The sequence below is a fragment of the Atractosteus spatula genome, chromosome 2 (genome assembly GCF_055471065.1).
Source record: "Atractosteus spatula isolate fAtrSpa1 chromosome 2, fAtrSpa1.hap1, whole genome shotgun sequence".
Classification (NCBI taxonomy): domain Eukaryota; kingdom Metazoa; phylum Chordata; class Actinopteri; order Semionotiformes; family Lepisosteidae; genus Atractosteus; species Atractosteus spatula.
The window spans coordinates 76,585,225-76,604,952 of record NC_142707.1 but is presented as its reverse complement, the minus strand read 5'-3'; the positions used below and the strand labels follow the sequence as shown (position 1 = coordinate 76,604,952).

The window sequence follows — 19,728 nt, the reverse complement described above, 5'->3', positions numbered from 1 at the left end:
TTTCGAGGGCTTGGTTCTCGAAGTCGATGTCGTCGCTGCATAATCGTCTTAACTTAAGGAACTGTGAAAAAGGAAGAGAGTTTTTAGTGTGGTTGGGGTGAAATGAGCTGTACAGGAGGTAGCTGTGTGAATCCGTGGGTTTGTAATAAACTGAAGTGGACAGTCGGGGGTAGTTGATAGAGAAGTTGATGTCTAGAAACGGAAGAGCTACCTCCTGTACAGCTCATTTCACCCCAACCACACTAAAAACTCTCTGGGTGAAATGGGTTGGGGTGAAATGAGCTGTACAGGAGGTAGCTCTTCTGTTTCTAGACATCAACTTCTCTATCAACTACCCCCGACTGTCCACTTCAGTTTATTACAAACCCACGGATTCACACAGCTACCTCCTGTACAGCTCATTTCACCCCAACCACACTAAAAACTCTCTTCCTTTTTCACAGTTCCTTAAGTTAAGACGATTATGCAGCGACGACATCGACTTCGAGAACCAAGCCCTCGAAATGTACTCATTTTTCATCAACAGAGGATACCCCAGCAGTGTGATTGACAGGGCCCTTGCCCGAGCCAAAAACACCCCCCGGACCATCAACCCGATCAGGAACTCCCGCCGTAACAACCGCATTCCTTTGGTGCTTCCTTACCACCCTAACACACTTCCTATCCCAAGGACCATTAACCACAACTTTTCCATCCTACAGGATGATCCCTCCATTGGGGCCCTCTTTTCTGATCGCCCTACCATCTCATATCGCCGACCACCTAATCTGCGTAACCTCCTTGTTCACAGCTCCCTTGACCGCCCTCAACAACCATCCACACCTGGCACTTTTCCTTGCAACAGAACTCGCTGTATCACCTGCAAGTACACAGCCACCACCACACTCATTCAAGGCCCCTCAGGACAATTCCGGATCACCCAGACAGCATCTTGTACCTCTAGCAACCTTATTTACTGTATCTCTTGCAGTAAATGCCCAGCCATCTACATTGGAGAAACAGGAAGGAGACTCGGAGACCGCTTCAGAGAACACGTCAGGGCTGTGAAGATTAAAGATCTCTCCAAGCCCATTGTTTCTCATTTCACCTCTGACGGCCACGACCACTCGAATCTCTCCGTCTGTGTTCTCAAAGACGGTTTTCCGAACTCATACATCAGAAAGACCACCGAAACTAAAATTATTCTGCAGCTAGGATCACACATTCTCCCTTCCCTTAACGACAGACTACTGTTCTTTTAAATTTTCTCCATTCATTGGAAGTTTCATTTCACACCTCTTTGCACCCATTCTGACTTCACACCTCTTGATTGGCCTCTCTTTCTGTCCCCTACTCCCGCCTCTCACTCCTCCTCCCTCCCAACCTTTGTTCTCCCGCTACTTTACCTTTGCCTACTGCCCTGTCTCTCTCACACCTGAAGAAGGCTCCACGGCCAAAACATTGTGTTCTCTTTCTTCTTTTTTTCAGCATGGAATAAACCTATTAACTGTCCCTTTCAGTCTGTTAAGATAGTTCTGCTTTCTAATGTTATATTAAAAGTGTTGTGGGGGGGGGGGGGGGGGTCTGTATATATGCAGTATGTACTGTATTAGTTCAGATGGGGAGCTGCGTCAGATGCGTAGGCTGCAAAGGAACAAGTAATAGGTTTATTCCATGCTGAAAAGAGAAGAAAGAAAACACGTTTCGGCCGTGGAGCCTTCTTCAGGTGTGACTCTCACACATACAGTACTGTATACTGCATAGTCGCAGTTTCTCAAAAAGAATAAAGATAATGTTAGCTGTGGCAATTAAATTGAAATATTTACCTGAACTCCAGATTGCTGCCACTCCAGGAGCCGTTGCTGCTACTTGTGTAACCATCACTCCATAACCAAATTTCTCGCATCTGCTGACCTGAAATTAAAAAAATACTGTAAATGTCATGTTTTAAGCAAGTAATCATGTAATCGCAGCAATGCCAATACAATTGTAGTAGATGATTGCTCACATACATCCGAGAGAAAAAACTGCTTTGAACCAAAATAAAAAAAATCATAACTTGATGTGTCTACCGGCCTAGGGTTTCCTTTCACAAATCTATCAAATAACAAAGCAAATTTGAAGTTTCAAAAAAGTCTGTATTATGGAGACTAGTGGGATATATTACTGGATACATTACAGTCACCTAAAACAAAGCCTTAGCCCGTTTATACGTTTATATAGAGAGCTAGACAGTTGCCAAAGAGAAAGACACCTAGTGAATTCAAAGCCAGGCAAGTTAGGTTGGCTTAGTGCTAACTGGCCTGTGATGGTTTGTAATCTTACATGATCTTATGATGTATGCTATTTATTTTGCATAAAGATGGATTAATTTGGTACAGAGAAGACAACAGGACTTGTGGCAGTTGTGGGGAAAAAAAGGTAAGGATTCAAATGGTTTAAAATGGTCAAATATTTGTTTATTTGTTCCTTACATTTCATTGGTAATGGTCAGTAAATCATCTTATGAATTCAAATTAGTAATGAAACATTATTATGTTGGAACTCAGGGACATAACTTTCAGACATGCAGATAGGCAGACTCTACATATGAAGAAGGCCACCTTTGTGACTGAATGTCAGCTTAATGTCCAAACATTACAGGAAGAGTGCATTCACCTCCATTACCTAAGACAGGTTTTTACCAAAGTATTGTAACCAAAGTATGTCTGCTATGCAAATTGGAATATCTCCTGTAAACGGTATACCACTAGATATATACAAATTGAGTGTATTTATCCTAATTAACTCAGTAAATCAGACAAAAGCACAAAATGCTCTTTTTTATTTCAGAGACAGTATATTTTCCTAGGCAGATTATTGCAATCCACTTAGAAGAAAATTATTTACTATGAGTAAAGTGAAGTGGATCAATATGACTTAAGAGCAGTCATTTTACTCTTATAAAAGTAGGAGGGTCTTGCCAGTGCCAAGATTCGATGAAAAAAAGTTTTGCCAGTGTCCATGGATGAATCTATGAGTGGATACTGTAATGTTTACTGGGTTTAATAACAGAAAGATGAACTTATTTTATAATTATCAAAGACAACTTGGAAACCATTTGTTTTCTTAGTAATATACTAAGATACACTGTAACAAAGATAATATGTAACGACTCCCTGACTTTCTGAAAAGTAAATGCACCACTAAATATGCGATACAATATTATGCCTGCATGTGAGCTGAAAACAGAAGAAGAAACAACATTTCGATGAAGAAGCCTTCTGCAGGTCTGAGGGAGAAAGAAGGAGGAAGCTGACACACTTGAAGGCATCCAAAGCCATTCTGTTGCTCTTCTTCCTACTTTTCAATGTGGAATTAACATTTTTAAACCAATAAACACAAGGTTCTTTACAAAGAATACAGTGCCTTGCAAAAGTATTCGGCCCCCCCTTGGACATTTTCACATTTTATTGTGTCACAGCATGGAACCAAGTTATACCAAGAATTAACTCTGGGGGGGGGGGGGTGAATACTTATGCATTCGATTATTTTCTGTTTTTTATTTGTTATTAATTTAGTAAAATGTCTGGATTTGTTTTTCCACTTTGACATTATAGAGTACTTCGTGTTGATGAGTGGCAAAAAGTCTCAGTTAAATACATCATAGTTCCATGCTGTAACACATTAAAATGTGAAAACGTCCAAGGGGGGTGAATACTTTGGCAAGGCACTGTACATGCTGTGAATTAAATACTTAAGTTAAATTACCACATTGTAATTAACAAGAGCATGTATATTACAAGCATATCAAGCATTTCAAAAACCTTTGTGTAAAAGGAGACAAGACAATGGCCAAGAAATTAGCCCAAATAATCAGAAACAAGAAGTGAATTACAGTCAGAACAAGTTACCTGCAGCTTTTTCGTGAATCTGCTGAACATATAGGTGACGCATTCATTGATGGCCCCAGTCTGCTGAAGGAGCAGAAGCCCCTTTGGTGTAGCAGCAAAATTTAAGAGATTGTCCAGTAAAGTCTCTTCCCAGACCATGCTAATTGAATAAATATGCAAACAGTTACAACCAAATCTGCATTCATTTAGCAAATTACACATTCCAACTAGAATTTAGTCTTAAAAATACATTACAACTCTTTTTACTAAAATGCTTCATGTGTTTATTATATTTCTTTTTTTGGTTCAGACTGCTGTTTTTCATTGTGCTGCTTTACTCACTTATTTTGTGAATCCTGAGCAGCTGAACTTGAACAATCTCCTGGAACCGGAGTTGGAACTCTTTCTGACAAGGCAACTGTCTGAAAATGAAAGCAAATCAAATATAAGGCCAAATATTTCACATTAACATTAAACAAGAGCCCTGATGGGTTGAAATGGTTTCACTAGAAACAAATCAAATAGTTAAATTTCACTGTGGTCATTCTTTAACTTGGTATTCCATTTACCTTTCCCTTTCTAAACTAACATTCTTCTTATGAACAGAGGAATCCCTTAGCAGCAAAGTGAATGGAAAATATAAATTTCCCACATCAGATGGCAATAATTGTTTTCAAAGAATCTATTTCCATCACACTGTTAAAGCTGTGAGTTATATTTTCATGGTACAATCAGGTGAAACCATTCTGACAAACCCTCACACTTGCATCATTGCAGGCCTAGCCGATGTATGCACAGATTACTGGGAGAAAGGCAGTGGTCAGAACTGAGCCAGAATGAGATGGAAACTCTGGGATAGAAATGGAAAGTGAGGCTGAATATTTCAATATTCAGAGTTCAAAACATAATTTTTAAAAAAGTTGTAACAAAACAAAAACATTTTTAAATATTCCAAAACAAAAATTATTTTAAAGTAATTGTTTAATATGATCCTTTTTGTTTTAAATTAAATAGTGAAATAAAAAATAGTACACTTTCATAGTACATTGTACATAATGCACATTTTTCATAGTAAGCTGGATAAATTATTGTTTGGCAGCACGGTGGCTAGACAGATAAGCCTGCTACAGCAACTTGGAAAAGCACTCATCCCTCTCCATAATATCACTTTTCAATGAATTACAAGCAATGTATATAATTTTCAACTGAATATTTTATTAAGAATTGTAAGGATTGACCTGAACTATGGTATATTTTGAAGGAGGCTAAATGTCTGCAAATCCAAAACAAAAGAAACACAAAGTAAAATTTACTGATTGCTTAAGTACTCGGCCGCCTGAGTCACTGCTTTTATTTTTATTTTATTTTTGAATACTGTACCAGTTTTGCACTGTGCTTCTATTTAGGAGGTCTGAACGAGTTGTGCACAGTGGAAAGGTACAATTCTTTCCTTTCTTCCTGGCAATATCGCTCCAGTTCAGACAAGTTCATTGGGGACAGCTGATCAACTGCAATCATCCAGCCTTTAAAAAATGTTCTACTGGATTAAAGTCACGGCTCTGACTGTGCTAGTCAAGGACATTCACCCCCTTTTCCTGTCAGACCTCTCCAGTTGGCTTTGTACTTTAGATCATTGTCCATCTGAACTGTATATTTTCCAACCCATTACAAATTGTTTTGGGGACTCAAGTACGTTTTCCTTTAAGATTTTCACGTACTTTGCTTACGGTCCATTTTTCCTCTTATTCCTGATAACCATCCCAGTCCCTGCTAATGAGAAACATCCCCATCATGCTGCCACCACCACGGTTAACAGTCTGACTGCTGGTGACTAGGGTGGTGCTGACTGGGAGATGTGCTGTGTTGGGTTTGTGCCAGACATAAGCTGAGCAATTATAGAAAAAAAATCTTGACTGACCACAAAACCTTCTGGTGTGTGTCTGCAGTATATCTCTTGTGAGATTTAACACAAATATTTTTCAGTAAAGGCTTGATTCTTGCCCACACAGCTCAGTTTTGTGTTTGTGATCGTCGATGTATGAATACTGACTCCCATCTGTGGCATTCCTAACCAGCTCTCTGCTTGCCTGGCTGCTGAGTTTGGAAGGGAGGTCTGATGGGCATTCCCTTCTTAATGATGAACTTCACTAAAAGGGATATTGTAACCTTCTCCTGACCTGTGCCTCTCTGCCACTTTATCCACGATGAGTTTCTAAAGCTCCTTGGTGTTCATGGTTGATTTGACATATCACTATGTAAGTTGAAGCATGAAATTCAATAACTTTCTAAGGAAATGTACGAAGACAGAAGTATTTTGGGTCATGTTAAGCCACTTTGAAGTTTTTAGTCCGTTTACTTTTAGTTAGAATTTTGTCAATATTTTCTAACTTGTAAATTGCATGTTTACAGTATATCAATACTTACTGAGAACTCACAGTGCCTTGTAAAAGTATTCATTCCTTTCCAAATATATTTCATTTGCTACATTTAAATTTTTGATTTTGTTCACAGTTTTTGCTGTCGTCTATCTTTTGGCACCTATAAAAATGTTCAATTGGAGTATTCAAGTTTTGATTAAAAATAGTCACATTAAAAATGTGAATACACATATCATTTGTAGTTCAACAAAATGGGACAGAATTGGAAGGGAGTGAATACATTTGCAATGCACTGGATATACTTCTTTTAAATATTAAAATATTTGCAACATTCAAAAACTCCACAGAGATGTTTCTTTTTTTACAGTACTATTGAAAAGAGAGGCACCTGTTTCCAAGCTTCAGCTATGCAGTCGTGGAGGCCATATGGTTTGAGCACCTGAAGTCCCTCACATGTGTTGTACATCTGACGGCAGACAAAGATGAAGGCTCCTTTCAAGCTGGTTAATGGCCCAGCTTCCGACAAAACGGAGATCTTATCAGCAAGTAGCATTTTGGTAAATTGAACAATCACATGTGCTGCTGAAATGCTACATGCAAAAAAGAAGAAAAAAGAATAAGAAGAAAAAATTCAGAGTTCATGAAAATAAAAATAATAAAGAAAGATTTAAATCTTTCTTCTTTTAATTGGAGGGCTCAACAAAATTTACACTACCACAGACATTTCTTCAGAATAATGACGTAAAAAATCACATTTCAAAATAAATACAATAACAATTACTGCCAATTGCCTGATTTTGATCCTTTTTACCAGTTTAGTCATACATTTCAAACCCCACCCACATCACTCATTTTTTACATACAGTACATGGATTTCAAAACCACTGAAAAGCATTACTCTACATCTACTGGACAGCAAATAAGTTTGTTGATTAAATTCACCTACACTACAAGACCAGTCAAAGAGGAATACATGTGCTGTGCAAAATCACTGACAAATAATTAAATCTGACAAAACTTTTAACAGCTACATAACTGGAGTTAACTGTAAATGAACAACACACACCCTGAGACAATCTGATGTCTCTGGGACTGACAATCATTAAGAGCTGAAAGAGAGTACAAGAAGGGAGGTGCATCAGCATGCACAGGCTGCAAAGAAAAAAGTAAAGGGTTATTCCATGCTGAAAAGAGAAGAAAAAAAAACATGTTTTGGCTATGGAGCCTTCTTTGGGTGCTCTTCTTCCAAGAGTACAGGAATGTCTTTTTTTTCCTTCATATTATCTTTTTAGATCCAATTAAATTTCTTGATTAAAATGTAACACAGACTAAGAATTATAACTAAATTTCAGGGATGTTGCTCTGTAGCGTGCATAAACCTTAAAGTGACGTCGATGGAGAAAAGACATCCGATCGTCACATTTAAAACAAGCCACACATAGTAGTAAGGCTAGAGCCCGAAACTATTGTTTTTTATCCCATTGATTTAACATGTTTATGCCACACAGACACCTTGCAGGCTTTAGCTTGGCATGTATTCAATTCCCATTATCAAAGCTGTTAAGCAAAATCACGTGTTCATTGGTACAAAATGAAAACAATTCTCTTACCCTTCTCCTTCAGTGTAAATGAAGTTTCCATCATACAGGAAAAGGGAAAGTCCCCGTTCAGTAGTTGCAATTCTTGCCAATATATCAGCTATGTGAGTCAATGTTGTTTCAGGGGAGGTTAAATTCACCTGTGATACAAAGGTGCAATTAAATAAATTGTGGGAAGAAAATTTTATATTGCATATATTATTGCACATATAAATCATACACAGTACCTTCAGATATTCTTGAAAATAATATCTTTAGTAAAAATATAATAAAAAGAGCTAATAAAATACATTATGTATTTTATTATACATTAATGTGCAAAACTCAGTCTGTTTCAAACAGTAGGTATGGAACAAAATATCACACATTACACTGCAGTTTCATCCATTTTAAGGTTTCTATTGTGTTGCTATTGTTATGACCAGGGTGTAGCAAAATTTAGATATCCTTTGTTTCAAAACTTCTTATGCAATAATATTATTTTGAGGTGTTCACCTAGCTGTTTGTGGACTAATAGGTAATTAAACACAAATAATCCAAATGTTTTTGTGCTGATTTCCTCAAGTTAATTAACTTCACTGTGAATCACTCAGACCAGCATATTGGAGAATAAATATTCAACAGCAATTGAATACAGCATAAATACAGAGGCAAGGCAGAGTAAAGCAAGGAGACAGAAGACAGAAAGAGAGAAGGGAAGGAACATGAACCTCATCATCAGCCTGTTATTCTACAGCTTGTTCCACGATATAAATCCTTGTTCTGACCAGCCTTGGAGACCACATTCTGATTAAGTAAACTGAGGATTATTATAGAGAGCATGTCAACTTCCTTTACTGTGGAATCCTCAGGCTAAAAATGGTCTCCTCTACTTTGGTGGTGCATTGTTAGAACAGGATGATTGATTCCAATTCACTTTTGGGCATCTATGTTTTAAGAAAGTAAATTTTGTCCTGAGTCAAATCCATGTCTATAAGATACTAGAGGTTTCTTTTTTTTCTCTGGCCTGCAAAAATGTTGCGATTGTGAATTTTGATTTCGGGAACAGGATTCTGGATTTCAAGGCCTGTAGGATGTAGGATTCTGTAATGATTATACATTTCCAACTGGGTTAGCATCACACTTATGAAATAATAGACCAGATTTTGATCACTGGACAAAACACTAACATTAAGGAAAATATCTTACATACTGTATGCGATTAAGTGTTACAAACATAGTATGAAGCCCCTTTCCTACAGCAACCCTAAATCAGTTGAAGTGCAAATGAATAGTACCATCCATCCATTTTCTAACCGCTTTGTCAAACACAGCCTCATTGAGTTTGTCCCGTCAAGGATGCACCCTGGACAGGACCCAGTACTTTGAATGGCTCACACTCACAGCAGGGCCAGTTTTCCCACAAGCCCATTAACCTACTAGTATGTGTTTGGAATGTGGGAGGAAACCGGAGGACCTGGAGGAAATCCATGCAAACACAGGAAGAACCATGTTCTCCCCAAACTCCACACAGAGAGCACCCCAGGAAATGAACCCAGGGCCCCAGTGCTGCAAGGCAGCAATGCTGACCACTGCGCCACCCCACCAGATGAATAGTTTGAAAGATAGAAATTAGTGAAATGGTTTCTGTGTGCAATCAATGTGATTTAACTTGACTTCATAGTACATGCATCTGTTTATGCATCTTTATGTTTCCTGAGACAGATATTGAACTTTATGCCACAACTCACATAGTGATATGTCAAATCAACCATGAACACCAAGGAGCTTTAGAAACTCATCGGGGATAAAGTGGCAGAGAGGCACAGGTCAGGAGAAGGTTACAATATCCCTTTTAGTGAAGTTCATCATTAAGAAGGGAATGCCCATCAGACCTCCCTTCCAAACTCAGCAGCCAGGCAAGCAGAGAGCTGGTTAGGAATGCCACTGTGAAGCCAACAGTGGCTCTGATAGATTTGCAAAGTTCTGTTTCCCAGATGGGAGTCAGTATTCATACATCGACGATATTCTGATCACAAACACAAAACTGAGCTGTGTGGGTGAGTAGCAAGAATCAAGCCTTTACTGAAAAATATTTGTGTTAAATCTCACAAGATATACTGCAGACACACACCAGAAGGTTTTGTGGTCAGTCAAGATTTTTTTTCTATAATTGCTCAGCTTATGTCTGGCACAAACCCAACACAGCACATCTCCCAGTCAGCACCACCCCAGTCACCAGCAGTCAGACTGTTAACCGTGGTGGTGGCAGCATGATGGGGATGTTTCTCATTAGCAGGGACTGGGATGGTTATCAGGAATAAGAGGAAAAATGGACCGTAAGCAAAGTACGTGAAAATCTTAAAGGAAAACGTACTTGAGTCGCCAAAACAATTTGTAATGGGTTGGAAAATATACAGTTCAGATGGACAATGATCTAAAGTACAAAGCCAACTGGAGAGGTCTGACAGGAAAAGGGGGTGAATATTCTTAATGAACTTGTCTGAATTGGAGCAATATGTTTAGGGAGAAAAGAAAAAATTACAACTTTGCACTGTGCACAACTGGTTTAGACCTCCAAAATAATGGCACAGTATTCAAAAATACTAGAAGCATTAACTCCTGCCAAAGTTGTTTCCACCAAGTATTGACTTTGGGGGCTGAGAACATACACAATCAGTAAATTTCACTTTGTGTTTCTTCTTTTACAGCTGTTGCAGACATTCAGCCTCCTTCACATGTAACAACGTTTCCAATTGAATCTTTACAGATTTGAATCAGATCTATAAAGTTTTATTTAATTTATTTAAATTTAATTGAAAAAACAAATATATGTATTACTTGTAATAAATCAAATTGTGATGTGATTATTATTGTAAAAGCTTTGTGGTAGTTTGATATAATGTTTAAACATGAATGCAGCACATACTCAAAAACAGAAAACAAAAATAGCCATGCACAAAAATGGCAGTTAAGCAATTACATAAATGTAAAGTTTACTAACATTGTAACAAATATGTCAAGAGTGTGTATTCATTCTAGCGGTGATTATCCACTTATTGCTGTGAGTGGGCAGATTTATGCGTTTTCCTTGCTTCTGCCTCCTGTGGACAAAGCCCGTGTTCAAGTGCTCTCTGGTTTATCTGCAAGACATGTATAGTACTTGATCTTCCTGCAGCACCAATGACATCCTCGGCACCACTGCAGGATGCACAAAGCACAGTGCCATCAGGGGTTTTTCTCTTCCCTATTTGCTGAATGTCCAATTGCTGCATTAAACTGAATCATAAAGGGTTCATGTTGGTGGCTCATGAATGGCCTGAAAATGTCATTTCCCATAAAACTAATTTCACCACATTCTGGTTGTGCTGGGTGCCATTTTGATCCAAAACAACCCTCTTGTTGCAAGCCACTCGCCCCAACTCCAAGGTGGAAATGAACAACTTCTGTGTGAAGTCCTTACATCCAGATGATCAAAATCGAGCCCAACATCTTTATCAATGTACTGAGTGCATTCTTCACAATATTTATCTATTTCGGGTAAATCAAGGATCACAGTGAAAATGATCCAACACTTTTGGGTTCCTCCACGGTACCTCTGTACTTCCATTGTTGTTTTCAAATATTTGACAACAGATAAACTGACTTTTCTTCTTACCTGCTTTCCTTTGAGTAGGGCAATGATGGGAGACAAAAGCATCTCAATGACAGCAATAGCATACAAGCACTCCACCGCACACTCTTTACGGTCACAGAGAGTTCTCAGAACATCCATCACAAGGCATGCTGGTGAAAGGGAATCTACAAATAAAACATTAGTGAGCATCAGTCAGCATCACAAATTGAAGGAAAATAATTTAATTCAACAATTTCATCCATTCATTTTCTGACCTCTTTATCCAAGACAGTAGTACAACAATTATTTTTTCTTAATTAAAAGTATTTGTGTATATGATAAGTAAAATATCAGGGATGATTAGGATATTTTTCACTGTATACCTAACAAACCAAAAACCTTCTTTTACCTAAGATTGCTATGGACTTAAAGTTAAACTACCAATTAATCTCTTAATTTTCATTTTTCTAGTGTGTTGGTAACAGATTTCCATGTAGCTGCTCTAGTACTGACAGGGCAGTCATCGTTAAAATAGGTCAGTCTTTATGTTTAAAGTGCAAAAAATTCAATTTATTCAACTTTGAAATACATCAATCTAGTTACTGCCATTGAAAGGTGCAGGGTTTATACCTACTGTAAGTACCAAACAATAATACATTACAATAAAAAAAGACATCTTGTTATTAAGATAAATATTCAGTACTTAAATACAACCAAAATGTACTAATAAAACTGTCTTTTCCTAAAAAATAGGGGGATCTGATTTTTCTTTTGGGCAAATTTGCTCTGTACCTGTTTTATTTAACTTACATGTGTTTAGTAGCTTTCCACAAGGAAAATAAGTACAAACTCTTCAGTTAACGTAATAAAAATAAGTTTTCAGTCATTAAAACAACGTTTACTTTAATTTACAATTGGGTTGAATATAGGTATGCTTAGATAACAGCTTACCAACATGTGGGATTTCACTGTAATATGGAATTGGATGTCTGTACATTATTCTGATTAGAATCACTATCAGGTCTGTCAGAGTCACTGGATCTGTCAATAGAAATAGTTTTAATACATATTAGAGATAATGTACTTTTTTCTGAAATACAGACTTTTCTGGGCATTCACGGATTCCAGGTATTTTTGTCAGATGTCAAGTATAACTATTTTCATCAAATGAATTTATCTAAAGCCATTCATGAGCCACCAACATGAACCCTTAAAACGTGGATAAAAAACTCCCCTGTCAGCACGATAACGACGTAAAGCATAAGGCCAAAGCTACACTGGAATGGCTTAACAAGAACTGAATGCCTTTGAGTGTCCCTAGAGGCCTGAATTGAGTCTGATAGAAAATCAGAAAATGGCAAGACTTGAAAATTGCCATAAATTAATGATCTTCAACCAAATAGGCAGAGCTTTAGCAAGTTTGCGAAGAGAAGAGAAAACTGCATCATCCTGCTACACAAAGTTGGCAGAGACTTATCCAAAAAGACTTTAAAGTTTAAGGTGTAATTGCTGCCAAATGTGCCTCCACAAAGTACAGACAGGAAGACTACATGTTGAAATAAACATATTTTACTTATTGATTTTTCTTTGCAGTTTTTGATATCATTTGACTTCTTTCATCCACAAGATTTTGTGATTGAAGATTCAGGTTTTGATTAAAAATGTTAATTTCACAAATGTGCCTACACTATTTATAATTCAGCACAGCAGGGCATTGGTTTAGGGAAGGTGGTGAATAAACCTACATTGCTGCCTCTGTACATACAGTACCTACAGAAACTACACACAGTTTCCAAACCAACAGGTTCTGTTGTCTAACATCCTGAAAAAAAAATATTTTACATTTATTTACACATCATAACACAACCTTCACTTTAAGGTGTCTGGTATTTCACATTTAATAGTTAAAGTATTTATATAAAATGTTTTAAACAACTGGCCGCGGTTTGAAGCGGTTTGAAGCGGTTTGCCTTCAAGGCCAAAAGAAGACAACACAGGTCGAAAACTTTCAGATCCAAAAATGAGGTAATATAACTACATATGCAGAGAGCAAAGCAAACCAAAGTTGTTACTGTTTTCTTACCTTTTCTTCTTTTCAGTTTTATGGGGAAAAGTTTTCTCCCATGTGTGTACATAAGCAGCCTTCCCAGCAGACAGACTGAATGAACAAAATATGTATATTCTAACTGTTTGGCTGTGTAAAACATCCTCTGGGTGGTCCCTTAAGGAAAGGCAACAATATAAACACACATATGGATAAATGCACTAGATATTTTTTATTTAATCTTTTTAATTAATCTTTTTTTATTTTTTTCTTACACGCATCTATATTTTATAGCTCTTTTAAACTTTACTCATAGCTTAGGTGAGCGTAGTTCCTTCTTTTTAAAAGCACTGTACAACAAGATGTACTGTACTTGGCATGCTTCTTGCTTTTTGATAAAAGCAAATGAAAAACTAAGACAGATTCAATATATCTTAATGAAAAAATTAAGATTTCCTGATATCTCTCCCAACTTATTTGCAAACCATTTTCTAATTATTCTTATGTGGACAGAAACATAAGCAGGATGGCAATGCAATTAAAAGGCAGCAATATTTATATATTGTTCCAATCTCTGTCCCTCTCTGCTACATTATTAACAGAACCTGTAGAGAGCAAATAAAAGCAACAGGGCTGATATCGTGCTTGTATTACCCTACCGTTTCTATTCAAAAGGCAAAGCTTTTGAAGTATCGAAAGTAATTTTCTAACTGATGACACTAGGGAACCCTGAACTTAGTGAAGCTTGAGTATTAACTATCTCTTTGTATCTTTATTGGTTATATCCTGATCCTGGTACAGCAGAGCACAGCACAGGATTCATATAAACAATGAGCCACACTTTCACAATGGTGCTGAAGTGTGATGGATATATGGTTTAACTGAATTAAGTAACTACAAAAGGATACAGGAAAACATATTCTTCTAAGCTGCTCTAATCAAATTGAATTGAATCATTAAATCATTTAATTGCATTTCATATATAAAAGTTAGTAATTCTTGCTTTAAAAGTCACAACCCAGGAATGTAGTAGGCTATGTCTTACACAGAAAGAAGCAGAGGTTAATTTCATGCTGAAAAAACAGTGTTTCAGCTGTTTTTATTAAGTTATTTAAGTGTGGGGAAATGACAGAGCAGAGCAGGCCTATGAGGCAAAGGGGCGGATAAGCTAATTACATATTCTTACATATACACATTTTTAAAAGAAAATATAATTTCACCTGAAACAGTTTAAAGATCAATTAAAAAGGGATGTTAGTATAGGATAAGAGATATGAAGGTTAATACATACCTGTCTGCTGTTGTTGCCTCACATGTGCAATGTTGGATGTCTTATCACAAGAAGACTCACAGGATTCATAATAATTAATGCATTGCTGAAGAGATGCAACAATCTGTCAAATTGAAAAAATGAATTGAGCTCACCAGTTTCCATACAGTATTGATATATTTTTGTTCGATTTTCTTTTTTTCATGTCCTCTCAGTAGGATCATTCAAACACTTTTCTCATCAGATCATATAGGGTGTTATGCACATTGCACATGCTGTGAATGCTTTCTCTCAAGTTTAGACGAATGTGTTAACATCTTTGCAGACAGTTCAATGCAATTAACAGAATAGCATGCCCAACAGAAATCTAAAGAGTAAGGGACAGCAAAAAACAGAACTCACAAAAAAGATATCAAATAGGCAAGAAAAATATTGATGGGAGTCCAAAATACTTAATACCCCCTGAAAAAGCCTCTGTTACTTAGCTTTCAATAAGGCACCTTTTTAGAAACTAATCACAATAACAGTGGTCATTAAGGTTGGACAACACAAATAGCCTATGACAAAGTTTACTGTATGTTTCTTACTATGAGATTACAAATCATTTCTGACAAGGTTTACATACCTAGCCCGTTTTGATAGTTACTGCATGTTGTATTATATGGGAGTTACAATTTTTACTTTGCCAGTCATGGACAAAATTAATGATACAGTTAAATACCATCTCATTTTCAGGTCCATTTGTCACCTGTAATCATTTTCACTCTTCATCTTCTCATTAATCAGAAAATTCAGGTAATATTGTATAATACAGAATGCCTTAAGGAATACTCACCAAAGACTTGTACTTATTTTCAAGGAGTCTCAAGACCACTGTCCTGCTGTAATAGCCATGCTAAAGGGAAACAGATAAAACACAGAAGGAGCCCAAATTGCTATGATGTAAACATAACTGAACATGTTTATATACAATTACATAGAAAAGAAAAAATTTCCTTTAATATTCGCCCTAAAGGTGTTCAAACCCTGGTCCTGGAGATCCACATACCCTACCTGTTGGTTTTTGTTACAGTCAAAATGAATTGACTTTTTCATTGACCTATTATGTTGCTTGACTGGAAATATTGTATTTTTATCTGCTTGAAAGCTAGAGATCTTGAATTATGATAAAACACTATTATACATGTATACATTTGCTGAAGAGCCACTGTTTCATATACACTAATTACTAATATGTATTTTAGTTAAGACTGATGTAATGCAGTAAGTAATTCTTATAACTACCACTCTCCCTACCTTTTTAGGACCCAACTCCCAATCTACTTCAAAGTTTTGCTTCTGTTTCACTGAATTATGGTCGCAATCTCAAACAAATATAGTATAAAAACCACACGTTGATATATCGGTATAGTGAAAAACCAGAAGCAACAGGTAAAAAGAGCCCACTGCCCCTGAAAATCCAAGACTTTTGTTCCAGAACCCAGTCACAGATTGGCACGGTCTAGATTTAAAGTGGTATATGGTTGGCCTATTGGTACTACAATAATTGGTGAGCTACTTGAGTTAACAATAACAATACAACAGCAGCTACAGTAATAGTTATATACTCACATAGTTATAAGACTTAATTTAATGTCTGACTTTTTATTGTTCACCATTGCTTACCATCCACTTTTTAAACCAATTAGCTTTGATGTCTAGCATGGAAAGAAAGTAGATGGGCTCCAGGACCTTGTCAGCGCTTGTTGTCTTTAGACTCTGGTCAAGATTTAATGACAAGAGCGACAGAGTGCTCTCTATTATCTCTTCCATATACCTACAAAAAACACATCTTAAATCATTAACACATAAAGCAAAATTCCACAACTGTATGTAGTTACTGCATGATGTTTGTATGGGATTTACTACATGATTTACTGTAAGAACATGAAACAACATTTAATTTGGTCAGAATATTAATACAATTTAATCACCCATGGAAACACAATTTATAAGAAACATTTATAATGAAACAATACATTTGAACAAAACTTACCTAAGAAAATATACGATGCATTAGACATTTAATTTCTGCTAAAATATATTTACTCATATTTAAACTTGGTAGTTTGAAAACAGTTAAAAATGAATCTTGAAATTAAAACATGTTCACCAGATTATTTTCTAAAAATGATGATAAGACATTGAAATTAAACCAACTCGCTCTATACAATGAATGTAAAATAAACCAACCATTACAACTATATGCATATCACTGAAAAAATATTAAAATCAGCAGAGCTCAAATTTCCACTTTACAGGGGTAAACAAGTACAGATAACATACTTCTCTGGGTTTCGAATCCAAAATGATGTCACCTCCTTTTGGAACTCATTTAACAATCTCATCTGTGAAAAAAACAAAGTATCAAACTCCCAGTTAAATATGAATTTATACTAGTTTTATTAAATATAAATTTTTAATTTTTTAATTTACGTACTTTTTTTAGCAGGCGTCCAACATTTTGATTGCTTATGTCCAATCCAGCAGCAGTAGAAAAGCTTGTTTTCTGTGAAAGGAAGACTGACTCCAAATGTTTAGCTACATAAAAATAAACAAAATTGTAAATATATTAAGTGCACAAGTCCAGTCCTTGAGGGCTATAATCCAGCGGGTTTTCTAGATATCTTTAAATAATCATCAGCTGACCTTATAAAATGTTAAATTGGTCTAATTAAGCTAATGATTAGTTCAATTAGGTCACTGAGAACATGCATGAACAGAAACCCACAGACAACGTTACGTTTACGGTGCCAAAAAGTTTGTGAAACATCAATATAATTACAGGAATTTAATCCTATAATTTAATAATTATTTCCATAATAACCAATTCCATTTATTAAGGAAAATTAATAATTAAGAATCAGAGTCTTTAAAATAATACACAAAACCCTAGTTTCATTAGCGCAATCAAGTGTTTTAATAGTTTAGTTACAACTAAACAAGGACTTTGGGCAGTCCTGTATTACTTAGTGGTGAGATTCTTTGTAAGTTTGTCACCACACAGCTTACTGGAAACAAGTCATGTCACAATTAAGAGATTTCAGAAGACCTCAAAAAAGGGCTGTTGATGAGCATCAGTCTGGAGAGGGCTACAAAACTACATATAAACATTTGTTTCTCCAGTCATCCACTGTCAGACACAGTCAAATGCCGAAAAAACTAGAAAGACTGAACAGGAATGGTTATCATGGGAGGACAGACAGGGTGAAACCATTGTTCTTTATAAAGAACATTGCATTCTATCTAAAGCTTAGCAAAAGGCACCTAGAGACAATCCACAAGACTACTGGAAGAATGTTCTCTGGACAGATAAGCCAAAATTGTACATTCTGGTCACAATGAGAAACATTGTGAGGTGAAAACCAAACACTGCCTTTCAACAGTAGACATCATCATAGACAACATCATAGGCTTCAGGAATGGTGGTGGGAGTATCATGGTTTAGGGCTTAGGACTTAGACAGCTTTTTATTACTAACATAACCATGAATTCAGCACTTTATTGGCAATTTAGCTGAAGCTGGGCCTAAATTCTGAAGATATTCTGAAAGGTTAAAGAGTGGACTTAAACCGCACTGAAATCTTATGACAAACTTTTCATGCAATGAAACCCTCAAATGTTTCTGACTCGAAACAGTTCTATAAGGAAGAAAGGGCCAAAATTCCTAAGTCAATGTCAGAAACTGATAAAAAGTTACAGGAAATTACTAGTTGAAGTCACGGGTTCTTGAGGAGGTACTTCCAGTTACTGAATTTAAGGGTTCATATTTATTCACACGAGGATATTTACTGTTCGACCATTCTTTTAATTGAATACAAATATACCTCATCTCTTTGTGTTAAGACAATTAGGTTATCTTGACCTTTCATTAAGTCTTTCATGAAGATCTAATTACATGTAAGGCTAAAATATACGAGAATAAGAAACAATGGAGCGAGTTTACAAACTTTTATTCAGCACTTTATATGCATTACCAATCAGGGGATGTAATAATTTTCATAGAAATTAGTCTATGTATTAATACAAATTCTAAAATAACCAAAAGTTATACTTACCTAAACTAGTATAGATTTCTCTTGTTATATTCAATGGTGAAGATGAAAAGGTCTTTGCATAGAACTTTAGAACCTTATCCTAAAAGAAAAAAATAACAGCAGTATAATAATAATAATATAAATAATGACTCTATTTATATCTGAATACAAAACTCCACAATCATACAGCACCAACACCACTGAAGTACCTGAGAGGAGGCGTCATCAAAATGCAGGTACTAAGAATATTATCAATTCATTTGCTCCCATATTAAATCAAACAACAAGGACATTTTTATTATAATTGATATTAAGAATTGAAAATACTTTCCCTTTTATTACATATTTTGGAGAACCTTATTAGATCTCCAGCTAAGCTACTGCTTTAGCCCTCGACACCACAGGAAGCTCAAAGCAGGGCGGTTGTGATAAGTATGAGACAAACATACTGTAGCTCTTAATGATAATAGCAAGCCCTTCATTCCCCAAACCTAGACTGTCTGTATTTAACAGCCAAGGACTCTCAGATAACTCAATCTATAAAAAAACACTAGGCACAAGTGGTGTAGCCTGGATTTTAACTACATCTTTACTTCACACAGGGTTTTTTTCCTGAAAGATTAACTCCAGAGCCTCAAACAACATATTTTAAATAAAATGTATACAGATGGAAAAAAGAAACGCAACACCTCCTCCTCCACACTCTGGCCCTCCCGTCTACGTGGAACAGGCTGAAGAGTGACTCATACATGACGAGGACCTGATGCCACTGCTGACGAGTCCATCGCAGCCTCTGTCTGTCCTAAACAGGTCATCTTGCTCTAAGGCCAGCAGCATGGAGCCTCACTGTCCTGTCACTGATGCGGGCATTGTGTCTGCCTGCAGTTTCAGCAGCAGTACGGGTGGCAGATCTGCT

At 36.5% G+C, this 19,728-nt stretch overlaps 1 protein-coding gene across 1 annotated transcript in view; it reads right to left on the bottom strand.

Annotated features, from left to right (window-relative positions):
• tbc1d32 (TBC1 domain family, member 32) overlaps positions 1–19,728 on the bottom strand; it is a 68,791-nt gene that overhangs the window by 44,552 nt on the left and 4,511 nt on the right. Inside the window, exons 7-20 of the mRNA XM_088939075.1 lie at positions 18,834–18,912; positions 17,216–17,316; positions 17,062–17,123; positions 16,402–16,552; positions 15,572–15,631; positions 14,758–14,860; positions 13,506–13,643; positions 12,374–12,463; positions 11,465–11,607; positions 7,840–7,967; positions 6,618–6,819; positions 4,194–4,273; positions 3,873–4,011; positions 1,806–1,893 (exon numbers count right to left, since the gene is read on the bottom strand). Coding sequence (XP_088795201.1) covers positions 1,806–1,893; positions 3,873–4,011; positions 4,194–4,273; positions 6,618–6,819; positions 7,840–7,967; positions 11,465–11,607; positions 12,374–12,463; positions 13,506–13,643; positions 14,758–14,860; positions 15,572–15,631; positions 16,402–16,552; positions 17,062–17,123; positions 17,216–17,316; positions 18,834–18,912 — 1,564 coding nt within the window. The remainder of the gene's footprint in view (positions 1–1,805; positions 1,894–3,872; positions 4,012–4,193; positions 4,274–6,617; positions 6,820–7,839; positions 7,968–11,464; positions 11,608–12,373; positions 12,464–13,505; positions 13,644–14,757; positions 14,861–15,571; positions 15,632–16,401; positions 16,553–17,061; positions 17,124–17,215; positions 17,317–18,833; positions 18,913–19,728) is intronic.